Source organism: Sinocyclocheilus grahami, unplaced genomic scaffold (genome assembly GCF_001515645.1).
Source record: "Sinocyclocheilus grahami isolate Dianchi unplaced genomic scaffold, SAMN03320097.WGS_v1.1 scaffold213.1, whole genome shotgun sequence".
NCBI classification, from domain to species: Eukaryota; Metazoa; Chordata; class Actinopteri; order Cypriniformes; family Cyprinidae; genus Sinocyclocheilus; species Sinocyclocheilus grahami.
The window spans coordinates 317794-332382 of NW_015505392.1; the positions used below are offsets into that span (position 1 = coordinate 317794).

Sequence of the window (14589 nt, forward strand, 5' to 3'; positions counted from 1 at the left end):
TTCTAATTTATTGAGATGCACCTGTATATATATATATATATATATATATATATATATATATATATATTAGGCACAAAGTGGCCCCCAAAAGTTCATAAGGCACAGTTAAAACTGTCACTGCATTTTTACAAGCATACTTTCAAGCTTTTTTAGATTTTATATTGATATACAATATCTGCTATTATTATCTTTTAAAACCTATTAAAACTCATACCATTCAAAAGTTTGGGGATGGTAAGATTTTTTTATGGTTTTCAAAGAAGTCTCTTATGCTCACCAAGGCTGTATTTATTTGATAAAAGTACAGTAAAAACAGTAATATTGTGAAATATTGTTACAGTTTAAATGAACTGTTTTTCTTAAACATATTATATTATAAAACGTAACTGATTCCTATGATGGCAATGCAGAATTTTCAGCAGCCATTACTCCAGTCACTGTCACATGATCCTTCAGAAGTCATTCTTAACACTTCTTGTGATTATCAATTTTGTAAACAGCTGCTTAATATTTTTGTGGAAAGCTTGATGTATATTTTCAGGATTCTCTGATGAATAGAAAGTTTAAAAGAACAGCATTTATTTGAAATAACATGTTTTGTTATAAAAGTCTCGCTCATTTTAACATTTTAATGCTGAATACAAGTATTAATTTCTTTAAAAAATGAAAGAAAAATCCTACTAACCCCAAACTTTTTAATGGTAGTGTATTTATCACATTTCTTTTTCTTATGATAAACCATGACTACATTTACGTGCAGATGTGCATGTAATGACTGTATCTAATCTGCAGGACTCACATTGCAGATTAAAGCGATGGTTATGCTCCAGTATGATATAGACCTGCAGAACGAGTTGAGGAACGCTCTCCAGGAACGTCTCAAACATGCGGAGCATGCTAAGATCTGTAGCAAGGCCGAAAAGATGGAACTGCTCCTCCTCTTGAGTGTCTTCCGAACGCAGGGCTTTAAAACTCCTCTTCAGGAGATGGACATACCTTAGAATAACAGATAGGTCAACAGATGAACTTAAGTTGTAAATGTCTGCATCAAGTGTGATTAAAAAAAATAATAATAATACAAGTTTAACGAGTAAAGAAGACCAACCAAGTGTGTAGATGTTACACTTTCATTTGCTTTCCTCCTTATTTTAAAGCAGGGGTTCATAACTCTGGTCCTCGAGGTCCACTTTCCTGCAGAGTTTTGATTCAACCCTAACCAAATACACCTGAACAAGCTGATGGTCTTCAGGATTGCCATAAAATTACTGGCAGGTAAGTCTGATCAAGGCTGGAGTTGAACTATGCAGGAAACTGGACCTCAAGAGCTAGAGCTGAGAATGCCTGTTTAAAAGACACAGTTCACACAAAAAATGACAATTCAGACTTCATTTTTTTCATCCTTATGTAGTTCCAAACCTGTATGAATTTCACAAAAAAAGCTTTTTTTTATACACATTGTATGGATGAAAAATATATTTTGTGTTCCACAGAATAAAGAAAGCCATACAGGTTTGGAAAGACATAAGGGTGAGTAAATGATGACAGATTTTTAAAAATCATTTTAATATATGAAATACTAGATCCACAAAGAATCGTTTTAAATGATAAATTAGCGTGAAGTTACCTTGTAAAAATGCCTATCTGCAGTACATGTAAACTGATAAGATGGCAAGTGGACAGACCACCCTTGTCATCTTCTTCATAATTTTCCTTGTCATCTTTGAACCATGCATAGCTGAATATCTGTATGCATAAAGATCCGACCAGAACAAACATAAGAGTCAGTGCAGCCCAGGTGACATGTCCACTTTTGAAATACTGCACAGATAACAAGAAGTCTGATCCAATGTCTGCTAAATAAAAAAGTAGTCCAAAAACAGTGCATAGCCACCGAAACCAGGTAAATCTCTTTCCAGTATTTGTCATGATTATGATTTATGGCATTTGATGAACACTGATAGCAGAATGTCCTTGTTAATGCTGAATATGTAGACAGGCATTTGGTGCCTTTAGACGAGAACAGCTGGTTGACTCAGTCTCCTCATGTCTTTATCCAAAACTGATAACCTGTATTGAATGACAGAACAGACGGACATAAATACATATGATTTACAGCATGCATTAGTGAATGAATGAACTGAATTTTGTAATATTTTGAATTCTTATTGATACAGTTCTTTAAGTGTCCATTACTTTCATTTGATCTGAATGTGTTTCTACTATCTATTTATGTTCTGGACTTTGTCCAGTACAAGTCACTGCACAATGAATGATGAATGATTATGTAAGTAAGATGTGTACAAAATGTGCACACGTTTTCAAAAACAACTGCCTATTTAATAACTAGCCCCACATTTTCACTTGCACCCGCATACGGCACCCAACAACAACAACAACAAAAGCCAAAAAATATATTTGCTAAAATGTATTTGCATAAATATATTTTCTACCAATATATATAGTTTTGGACATTTTTGTATATTTTTGAAAATACATAAAAAAAATATATAAACTAATTCAAATTATTAAAAGCATTTAAAAACAAATTTTGATCTTCATTTCAGTCCAAAAAAAATATTCACATGTCACATTTAAAGAAAAACTTTATTTGTTGTCCATAGGCTATTCCATCCATTAAAAGTACATTTTCATAGAGGGCAGGAAATGTCCTTTTTATGTTCTTAAACTATTTTTCAATTGACTGACTTATTTGTTTATTTATCATGTCTATGCAAAGCACTTTCACTTTTCAGTGTGTATGATATGTGCTATAAAAATAAGCTTGTCTTGCAATTTACATAATAAGTGCAGCATGTTGTTATGTACTATTTTAAAGAAAAGTACATCAGTCAAGTAAATACCATTTTCATGTTGTAAACTCTGATATCAGGACAAAATACATGTGCTAGGCTTCGTTATATTGCGGTTAGCAATGTGTAGATCATACAGTATGCTATTGTTTTCAGATAAGCCATAAACTGTCACTTCATAATGTTCCCGGGTGTAATATTAATTTACATTTACTCTCAGTAACTGCCAGGAAATGTTAAAATTGTGAGAAGTGACATTCAGAACTTACCAGGGTTTCCATTCTTCTTCTTGCTCTGATCAGCAGTGACGACGAGTCTCTGGTTTCTAGACCATATGATTTCTCATAATTCCGATGACGGAGCAAACCACTCCCTTTCTGAACTAATCAGTTACTGTGTTATGTGAAACACACCCAAATGCTTCTTTGGATATACAGTATGCAGGAGATGGAACAATGAGTAAATACAGCAATCATTCATTCCCTGACACATTGAATACAGAAGAAATGTTTGTCATTCTCACAATTATAAAACAATTTTCAATCTCCTCAGCCCTCCTATTCTTTCAGACTTGGAAATAACCGTGCATTCTGGTGATTGCTGAGATCCTAGTCTGAAACTACCATCTAACCACATGCTGGCAACGTGCTGTGTTTATGTGTGTTTGGCTGTTGTTAATGTGAACAAAAAATGAAACACAGGAAATGCCTGGTATGCTGCTTTACATGTTTTACAGAATGAAACAGAGTTCCAAGTAACTGTACTTCATGTTGCAAAGGCTTTTTATGGTCATTGCATCCCATTTAGTTGATTACATTCTCTTTGGTTGTTATTAAAAACTAGTTTTCTCCATGTTTACTGATTTAAGCTACTTGTTTAACTACTTGATTCAGAATACATACCACAACACCATCTTAAATTAGCAGGGCATTCACAATTATTATGTAAAAATGAATAATAAAATATAATCAGCCTATTAGAGTGATTTCTGAAGGATCATGCGACACTAAAGACTGGAGTAATGATGCTGAAAATTCAGCTTTGCATCACAGGAATCAATTTCATTTTAAAATATATTAAAATAGGAAACCATTTTTATTGTAATAATATTTCACAATATATTTTTTTAAGTTTTAATTATTACAAACTTTTGACCTGTAGCATAATAAATAAAATATGATATCATATATGTGACCCTGGACCACAAAACCAGTCTTAAGTCGCTGGGGTATATTTGTAGCAATAGCCAAAAAAAAAACATTGTATGGGTCAAAATTATCCATTTTTCTTTTATGCCAAAAATCATTAGGATATTAAGTAAAGATCATGTTCCATGAATATATTTTATAAATTTCCTACCGTAAATGTATCAAAACTTCATTTTTGATTAGTAATATGCATTGCTAAGAACTTCATTTGGACAACTTTAAAGGCGATTTTCTCAATATATATATATTTTTTTTTTGCACCCTCAGATTCCAGATTTTCAAATAGTTGTATCTCAGCCAAATATTGTCCTATCCTAACAACCATACCTCAATGGAAAGCTTATTTATTCAGCTTTCAGATTATGTATACATCTCAATTTCATAAAATTGACCCTTATGACTGGTTTTGTGGTCCAAGGTCACATATATTAATATTATATAATATTATATTACCTACAATTGTGTGTGTGTGTGTGTGTGTGTGTGTGTGTGTGTTTGTACATTTTAAGTTTACTTCAACAAAAGCTAAAGTTAAGAAGCTGACATTCAGCTGAATGTTTCATGTTGCTCTTACAAAATAACCCAAGTATATGACTTTTTAAACTATTAATGACGATTTTAATGTCTTTGCAATGTAAGCAAAGATGTAAATACATTCATAAATACATATTATATATTTTACTGTTTAGTAATAATGGCGTTTAGTAACTACTGTTTAGTAATAATTTATTAAATGTACATGCATCTCTGTTTATTGTTATTCATTTAATTCACTATGTATCCTCCCTTCTAAACTAAAAAGGGCCTTTGACGTTAAAGGGATAGTTCACCCAAAAATTTAATTCTGTCATTAATTACTCACCCTCATGTCGTTTCAAACCCGTAAGACCTTCGTTCATCTTCGGAACACAAATTAATATATTTTTTCAGCTGGACATAAACAACGTATGCTGTTCTGTTTCAGCTGCGTCACGCCGGTTTCCTACGTTGTTGTGATTTGATCTGAACGAAATCAACGTATCCGTGCGGTGCGGCTGACACAGAACAGCATACGCTGTTTACGTCCAGCTGATACTCTCCAAAATGGCGCTACAGGGTGACGCGGAGGAGACGAATTGTTGAATAAAGTCACTTTTTGCCACAAAAAGTATTCTCATAGCTTCGTATAATTGCGGATGAACCACTGATGTCACATGGATTATTTTACAGATCTCCTTGCTACATCCCTGGACTTGGGAACATTTCAGTTGTATTGCTGTCTATGCAGGGTCAGACAGCTCTCAGATTCCATCAAAAATATCTTAATTTGTGTTCCAAAGATGAACGAAGGTCTTACGGGGTTGAAACGACATGAGGGTGAGTAATTAATGACAGAAATTTCATTTTTGGGTGAAAATGAATAAACCGTCTCATTTACTCCAGTCCAACAGATGGCGCTACTGCATCTTTTGTCACTGTACAACGTGCCTTAAATTGAAAAAAGGGGTTGGAAGAAGAAAGACAGAAGTAGGCGTTAAGACTGACGTCCCTGCCGGATAACAATAGTGAGACAAAATAGCAAAGAAATCAACCAGGGCGAGCGATATTATAAATATTCCCTTGGTAAAGGAGAAGCTAAGGCAATAATAAAAAAAGAAATAATGAAGAAATGGCAGGACAGACGGGACATGGATAATATCAACGCACAGGGTGTGAATGGAAGGAATAGAAGGGAGGAGTCAGTTCTAACCAGGCTGAGGTTTGACCACACAGGGTTAAATAAAACATTGTTTTTGTTAGGTAAAAGTAAATCAGATGAATGTATGGAATGTAAAATCACAGAAAATGCAGAACATATATTGTTGCATTGCAGGAAGTATAGGGAAGAGAGAGGATTAGATTAAACCAATAGATAAGTCAGACAGGAAGGAAATGGAACCTTGAGGGTGTTTTGGGAACAACAGGAGAAGGGGTTAAAGATGCACAGGATGCTGTTGTGGAATATCTGAAGGATACAGGGGTATATTATAGGATTTAGATAGTAGTGCTATAATATTTATTTATAAAATTATTTTATTTTTTTTATAATGTAAAGTGCATTCAGTGAGATACAGGTGCATCTCAATAAATTAGAATGTCTTGGAAAAGTTCACTTATTTCAGTAATTCAACTCAAATTGTGAAACTCGTGTATTAAATAAATTCAATGCACACAGACTGAAGTAGTTTAAGTCTTTGGTTCTTTTAATTGTGATGATTTTGGCTCACATTTAACAAAAACCCACCAATTCACTATCTCAACAAATTAGAATACTTCATAAGACCAATAAAAAAAACATTTTTAGTGAATTGTTGGCCTTCTGGAAAGTATGTTAATTTACTGTACATGTACTCAATACTTGGTAGGGGCTCCTTTTGCTTTAATTACTGCCTCAATTCGGCGTGGCATGGAGATGATCAGTTTGTGGCACTGCTGAGGTGGTATGGAAGCCCAGGTTTCTTTGACAGTGGCCTTCAGCTCATCTGCATTTTTTGGTCTCTTGTTTCTCATTTTCCTCTTGACAATACCCCATAGATTCTCTATGGGGTTCAGGTCTGGTGAGTTTGCTGGCCAGTCAAGCACACCAACACCATGGTCATTTAACCAACTTTTGGTGCTTTTGGCAGTGTGGGCAGGTGCCAAATCCTGCTGGAAAATGAAATCAGCATCTTCAAAAAGCTGGTCAGCAGAAGGAAGCATGAAGTGCTCCAAAATTTCTTGGTAAACGGGTGCAGTGACGTTGGTTTTCAAAAAACACAATGGACCAACACCAGCGGATGACATTGCACCCCAAATCATCACAGACTGTGGAAACTTAACACTGGACTTCAAGCAACTTGGGCTATGAGCTTCTCCACCCTTCCTCCAGACTCTATGACCTTGGTTTCCAAATGAAATACAAAACTTACTCTCATCTGAAAGGAGGACTTTGGACCACTGGGCAACAGTCCAGTTCTTCTTCTCGTTAGCGCAGGTAAGATGCCTCTGACGTTGTCTGTGGTTCAGGAGTGGCTTAACAAGAGGAATACGACAACTGTAGCCAAATTCCTTGACACGTCTGTGTGTGGTGGCTCTTGATGCCTTGACCCCAGCCTCAGTCCATTCCTTGTGAAGTTCACTCAAATTCTTGAATTGATTTTGCTTGACAATCCTCATAAGGCTGCGGTTCTCTCGGTTGGTTGTGCATCTTTTTCTTCCACACTTTTTCCTTCCACTCAACTTTCTGTTAACATGCTTGGATACAGCACTCTGTGAACAGCCAGCTTCTTTGGCAATGAATGTTTGTGGCTTACCCTCCTTGTGAAGGGTGTCAATGATTGTCTTCTGGACAACTGTCAGATCAGCAGTCTTCCTCATGATTGTGTAGCCTAGTGAACCAAACTGAGAGACCATTTTGAGGGCTCAGGAAACCTTTTGCAAGTGTTTTGAGTTGATTAGCTGATTGGCATGTCACCATATTCTAATTGGTTGAGATAGTGAATTGATGGGTTTTTGTTAAATGTGAGCATTGAACTGATTTAATACACGAGTTTCACAATTTGAGTTGAATTGCTGAAATAAATGAACTTTTCCACAACATTCTAATTTATTGAGATGCACCTGTATAATCAATGCTGCATACTCCGATACAGTAGGTGGCGGTATGCACCTGATAAGTCATGGTTACAATCCACCATAAAACTAACAAGAAGAAGAAGACGAAGATAACAAAAGTGAAGACGTGTTCCTCATTCCCACTCAACAAAAGTTCTCTCAACATCCGCCAAGATGGGAATCCGAAAAAAGAACAACAAGAACCCACCGGTGCTCAGCCACGAGTTTGTGATCCAGAACCACGCGGATATTGTGTCTTGTGTTGCTATGGTGTTTCTGCTGGGTCTTATGTTTGAGGTAAGAGTCCACGAGAATTTGGAATTAATTCATTCACTCTTACCGATTTAAAACCAGTTTGGAATCAAAGATGACAAATCAGCCTAATCAGTGTTTATATTTTGTTCCCCCTTTTCTATAAGCAATATAACGCATCTTTCGTGTTCTGTCATAGTCTCGTCCCTTTCACTTCCTTTAACTGCAGATAGAACTGTTGGGCTACTTTTTGGTTTTGCCTTTAATGTGCAGCATTTTTAAATCCGTTTGCATATTTATGATTCATATAAAAAATTATTTTAGCGCAGGTTTTACTCTCAAGCGCAGGCGCTAATTGCCGATTGCGTTCAAATAGTTGGGGATTTTGATTCACAGAGACATGATGCATGAGAGCGAGAGAGGAATTCCATATGAAGCGATTAAAGGAAGTTGATTTAAAAGAAGAAAAAAAGCACGTGCGCGAATTTATTAAATGCAAAGGAGTGTTGAACGGAATAACAGAATTGATTTGTAAAGATGATTACGTAACATTGTAGCTGCACTGATACTTTTACGCGCAAGTGAAGTGTTACGTGGCAATCGGAGAACGAGTGAGCGCTCGCTGTCACCGCTGCACAGCGACAGCAGGGTCACGATTTGTGCCACCAAAATGCTTTTACTGACAGTAACCTAATGATTTAACTCTCTCAGTACTCGTTAGGAATGCGAGTTTGCACAACCGTTAGATTTGGACGATAGTTTGCTAAATATCAGCGTCAGTGCTGATGCATCATGGGAAATGAAGTTTACACTACTGGAACAGATTTTTTGCTCTTAATGGGCATTTCTAACCAGATTTAAGTAAATATATATAATTTGTACTCCAGTTTCTTTTGGTCTGTTTGTATAGCTTTAGTATGAATTATATTTGTCTAGTTTTAATATTTTCTGTTACGTTGTTGTTTTTGTTTTAATTAAAACACCTAAAAATTATCAGGATGTTTAGTTCCGACAAGTTTTTGTCTAACAGCTCTTCTAATTATGTTTATTAATGAACTGATAAGTGATGCCACTGACACTTACTGTGGCCGTTTATAAAAACGAGCTCAATAATGTAAAAAAAACAACACCATATTTTTGTTTTACATTGATTCTCTCTTTTTATTTTGCAATAATAATGCTCACTTCCAAAGGGTTAAACGGTAAGGTGTGAGATCATTGGTTCTGTTATTCATTATCTTGCTGTTTTGAGTTCGGCTAAACAAATCAGTTATATCTGTCTAGATTTAATTAAATCAAGAAGGTACCATACTTGGCCATAATGAGTGTGCAATCATGCAATTAAGCTTTTTAATAAGACCGCATTATGTTCATTTTTATGCTTACATTTTGTTTGTATCATGGATTTTAGGAGGTTCAGAGGAAACTACAGTGAATTACTTCCATTACGGTCTGAAAGATGTGGCCACCGTCTTCTTCTACATGTTAGTTGCCATTATCATGCACGCCATTATTCAGGAATACATGCTGGATGTAAGTATCCTGTGAAAACTGAATAAACTTTCAACGTTTTAGCTGAAACAACTGACATTTGTCCATAAATATTAATGTGTATCTTAATAGTGTTTTGGTGCAACACTGTTAATACTAATAAATGTTTTGCCTTTTTTTTTTTTTATTATCCACGACTGTTCAGAAAATCAACAGGAAGATGCACTTCTCCAAAACCAAGCACAGCAAGTTCAACGAGTCGGGTCAGCTGGGTGCCTTCTACCTCTTCTCCTGCCTGTGGGGAGCCAACATTCTTGTTTCTGTAAGAGCTTCACTACTCTGCTTCATATAAATGAGTTTGTGTGCAGGTCCGTGTTTGTAGCGGTGTCTGAAAGATTCATTTGACTTGTTCTGCTTCATCTGAAGGAGAACCTCCTGTCCAACCCTGTCAGCCTGTGGGACGGTTACCCGCACACCCTTATGCTGTAAGTACAGTGCAGATGTATTTAAATGCATAGCATGGTTACATTTTAAGTAATGGAATATGCTGATCAATGAAGGGAAAGTGATGGGTGTTTTCAATGTGGACCGTGAAATGGTGGAGGTTCATATTCCATCTCGCATTACATCTGCCGATCTGCTGCATGAGCACTCATAAGTTGCATCTTCTTTGGTAAACTGATCTGCTGGGCTGGTTCACATCAAGAAGACCATTCAAAAGATTTCTCATGGCTCCTGATCAAATTTTCTTGCATTAGCCTACCTCTAATTCTCTCTTCTGATTTTTGTAGATCTACTGTATGTAACACACAGCTTACAAATGCAAACATCATTGACATTCGACTTCCAAGAGTCGTGGAGATGCTAAAGAAGTTGCTCATCTTGTTTTAGGTTCCAGATGAAGTTCTACTACATCTGTCAGCTTGGTTACTGGCTTCATGCTATCCCTGAGCTCTACTTCCAGAAGACCAAGAAAGTAAGCAAGCAAAGTGTTTGAGGATGTGCAACATGCACTGAAAACCATATTCATGCATCCTGTTATTGTGACCGGACTGATTTCCCTTTCCAGTGTTTACCAAATGAAATTCAGTGAAGAAATGACAATAGACAATCACTGTGGACATTTTTGGATGTGTATACACAATGACAGTTTAAGAATATGGAACTGTTTTAGGAGATAGTATTTATTTTGGATGTTTTAGTAAATGTTTTGTTTTATTTTATTTTTCAGGAGGACATTCCTCGTCAGCTTGTTTATATCAGCCTTTACCTGGTCCACATCACTGGAGCCTACGTTCTGAAGTAAGCAATTAATATGTCATGTTTATTAATCGTCATAAACAGTTGTCAGGGCACACATTTTGTGCTAAAACATAAATTACACGTTCACTTGAACATGAAATCTAATCGATCCAGAATCCTGCTCTAAATACTCTACCTTTCAAAAATGTACAGGCAAGTTTTATATAAAAAAAATTTGCACATTAAATTGATCAAAAGTGATGGTAAAGACATGTATTATGTTACAAAAGATTTCTATTTCATTTTCACATAAATTGGACTTACTATTCCTCAAAAAAAAAAAAAACCCGAAAAGAAGTCTCATGGTTTCTACAAAAACAGCAGCTCAACTGTTTTCAACATTGAGAACAATAACCAAAAAGAGAATATTAGAATGATTTCTGAAGGATCATGTGACACTGAAGACTGGAGTAATGACCGTAATAAATGCCATCACAGTAATAAATTACATTTTAAAATATATTAAAACAGAAAACAATTATTTTAAATTGTAATGATATTTCACAATATTACTGTTTTTACTGTATTTTCAATCAAATATATGCAGCCTTGGTGAGGTTTCAAAAACAAAACAAAATCTTACTGACCCAAAACTTTGACATATTTTTGATTGGCTGTTGTTGCACCTGATTAGGACATGGTGTAAAGTTGACATGACTGTATGCATAATGGCAAGAAATGACATTTTTTTAAAGATTAATACAGTAGTTTCATTCATGTTTAAACTATTAATGATATGTTTTCCAGTCTGAACCGGTTGGGCCTGGTGTTGCTGGTTCTGCATTACTTTGTTGAGCTCCTCTTCCATGTCTCCCGACTCATTTACTTCAGCAATGAAGACAGGCAGACCGGGTGAGTACTATTGATTACACGGACTAAGTCCAGTTAAAGGGGACATCGGATGCAAAATTCACTTTTACACTTTGTTTGAACTAAAATGTGTCTTGGCAGTGTGTGTACTAGGGATGTAATGGTTCTCGGTAAAAAATCGAACCGTACCGTTCTCCACCCACGCATCTGTAATATGGCTTGTTAATAATAACAACACGTAAAAACAGACAGAGTTCAGCTAATGTAGGCCTATGTTTATGTCAATGGATAAGCAGTTGTCATTTACTCCCGACATCTGAGACACAGTGGATTACCTTTGTTTTTGAAGGGAATGCGCCCCCTGATCTACCTAAATGCGTTTGTTTGCGCGAATCATTTTACTCCAGACTGCTTTCTGAACGAGGGACAATTCAAGGCAGGTTTTGCTAAAAAGTTCAAACTCCAGGATAGATCAGTACCCACTGTTTGTGATACAGCTGCACCTCCAGAAGAAGTAAGTCCCACACTTTATATTTCTTATGATTATTTGCAAATCGCCTTTCCTCTTTCACGGAAAAGAGGGGTGGGGTGAGCAGAGCTCCTTAGCATTTAAAGAGACATGCACCGAAACTAGGGATCGGGCCCGATACTGAGCTCCTGTACTCGTACTCGTTAAAATGCCCCGATACCAAACGCCAATACCACACAGCATGTGTTAAGTGCCATATACAGACAATGAAACACCAACAACAGACAGCAGAATGGAGTTATTAGAGATTAATGATGTCTACGAAGTATATGTATGCAATGAATATAATGTTAAACATTCAGTTAGTGCTGGGCGGTATACCGGTTCATACCAAATACCGGTGTTTATTTTTGGTATGATATGAATTTTTAAAATACCGCAATACCGGTGTATGTCGCTTAAACAACGTTCGGAACACGACACTGTTTGAAAGGGGTCCCTTTTCACTGTTTCACTGTGGTGAAGGAACAGCTGTATGTGTTACTAAGCATGAAAGTTAAAAAATCCTGAAAACTAAAAATGTATTGGTGATTTAAAAAATCTGTTGTTTTTACCTATGCATGTTCATTCATGTCTTTTTATGGCAAAAAATGGCTGCCCACTGCTTCGGGTGAGTGTTCACGGTGTGTGTGTGTGTGTGTGTGTGTGTGTGTGTGTGTTCACTGCTGTGTGTGTGCACTTTGGATGGGTTAAATGCAGAGCACTAATTCTGAGTATGGGTCACCATACTTGGCCACATGTCACGTCACTTCACTTTCACTTCACTATTTAGTGTGGTATTTTTTGACTATTCACTCATCATGACAGTAAAATAGGGCATTCTAAGTCAATATACTGCAGTATTTCCTCACTCAATCAGTAGAAATTATGGTTAACACACGGTCATGCATGAAAAAAAATACCGTCATGTACCGTGAAAGCGGTATAATTTTGAAAAATACCGTGATGTACATTTTTGGTTATACCGCCCAGCCCTACATTCAGTATTGACTGTATAAGTGATGTGCGCGAGCTGATAAGCAAAGCACGCTGAGTGGCTTGAGCGCGGCGCAGATGTGGAAGCTTGTCGAGTGAATATACCTTTCTCCAGTGGTGTAACTTTGCTTTGAAAGGTGGTGGGGACTCGTTTTGCTAGTTTTTTATAATAACCTAATTTACTCGGGGACTGGGTTTAGAGCTGAACAAACTTAATTTTTGCTTTTCAAAAATACATCGATGTACCAGGGGCAGCGCCAGAGAATTATGAACGCAGGTGCTGAGGGGGTGATCATTAACAGAGGGAGCTGGGCAATTCAGCGCTCCAGACTCATTCTTCCCACCGGTCGCTCTTTTGCGATTAACTTTCTCAGTTGGTTGCACGAGCAGGGTTTTTTTTTTTTTGCGCTACAACATGCTGTTAATCAATGCACGCTGATGAACTTTTATCATAGTTTATAGTTATATGGAAACGAAAGTAGTTAATATTCAACCCGTTCTTTTTCATCAGTAGTATTATTTGTGATTTGAATTTTGTGAACAGGAGTTCCTCTTTTGACATGTTATAAACCGGGCTTCGGATGCTTTCACTTTCGATTTCACGATCGTGTCAGGTTTTACAATCAAAATTGTCTGTTTTGCTTACATCTATAGACCTTTCACCTTTTAAGACAAAAAAGATGGATTCATTATTTTTAATAAAAATGCACAACAACAAAAAAACAGTATTCAATGACAAACTAGCTTACAAAACGTTATTAACAAACGAATAAGATGAGGCATGGCATAGGTCTACACACTGTATTAGGCTATATAATGACTCATAAATTACAGAACGTTTAGCAAACACTGAGGAATCTAAAAAAAAAAAGAGAGAGAGACTCCATAGCATAAGGTATGGAAGCCGTTTCTGCCACTGAATTAAAAAAAAAAAAGGTAATTGCGACTTTTTATCTCACAATTCTGACTTTATTCCACAGAATTATGAGATATAAAGTCGGAATTGCGAGATATAAAGTCACAATTGCGAGAAAAACTCGCAATTCTCACTTTTTTCTCGCAATTGCGAGTTTATATCTCATAATTCTGACTTTTTTTCTCACAATTCTCACTTTTTTTCTCAGAATTGTGAGATTAACTCGCCATTGCGAGTTTATAAATCCAATTTTGAGGGAGAAAAAAGACTGATATGTTCTCAGAATTGCGAGTTTATATATCACAATTCTGACAAAAAAAGTCAGAATTGCGTGATATAAATTCGCAATTGCGAGAAAAAAAGTCTGAATTGTGAGTTTATATCACGCAATTCTGATTTTATTTCTCAGAATTGCCCGTTTATATCTCTCAATTATGACTTTTTAACTTGAAAAAACCTTCTCTGGTTTAAGAAGCGGTCTTTTACTTGACTTAAGCGTGAAAATCATCAATATTCGCGTCATTTTTGCTGAGCGCACCTTCTGCAATTAATAGTAAATATAACCAAAACAGGTCATTATAATTTTTATATGAAAAATAAAATAAATATAAGGAAAACTCGCCCACTTGATTTTGTAATATTCTTTAATTTTGTAGTCCGTATGAAAAGGTGCATTTCTATTAA

The 14589-nt window shown here is 36.1% G+C and overlaps 2 protein-coding genes across 2 annotated transcripts in view; one reads left to right on the top strand and one right to left on the bottom strand.

Annotated features, from left to right (window-relative positions):
- xkr9 (XK, Kell blood group complex subunit-related family, member 9) overlaps positions 1-2036 on the bottom strand; it is a 3355-nt gene extending 1319 nt beyond the window's left edge. The window contains exons 1-2 of the mRNA XM_016286633.1: positions 1625-2036; positions 800-996 (exon numbers count right to left, since the gene is read on the bottom strand). Coding sequence (XP_016142119.1) covers positions 800-996; positions 1625-1926 — 499 coding nt within the window. The 5' untranslated portion in view covers positions 1927-2036. The remainder of the gene's footprint in view (positions 1-799; positions 997-1624) is intronic.
- A 3445-nt stretch (positions 2037-5481) lies between these two features.
- The window catches only part of LOC107596048 (translocating chain-associated membrane protein 1-like 1), a 23156-nt gene continuing 14048 nt past the window's right edge, over positions 5482-14589 (top strand). Inside the window, exons 1-9 of the mRNA XM_016286654.1 lie at positions 5482-5562; positions 7750-7927; positions 8604-8640; positions 9186-9415; positions 9579-9695; positions 9800-9858; positions 10265-10349; positions 10605-10675; positions 11423-11527. Of these exons, the coding sequence (XP_016142140.1) occupies positions 7805-7927; positions 8604-8640; positions 9186-9415; positions 9579-9695; positions 9800-9858; positions 10265-10349; positions 10605-10675; positions 11423-11527 (827 nt within the window). The 5' untranslated portion in view covers positions 5482-5562; positions 7750-7804. The remainder of the gene's footprint in view (positions 5563-7749; positions 7928-8603; positions 8641-9185; positions 9416-9578; positions 9696-9799; positions 9859-10264; positions 10350-10604; positions 10676-11422; positions 11528-14589) is intronic.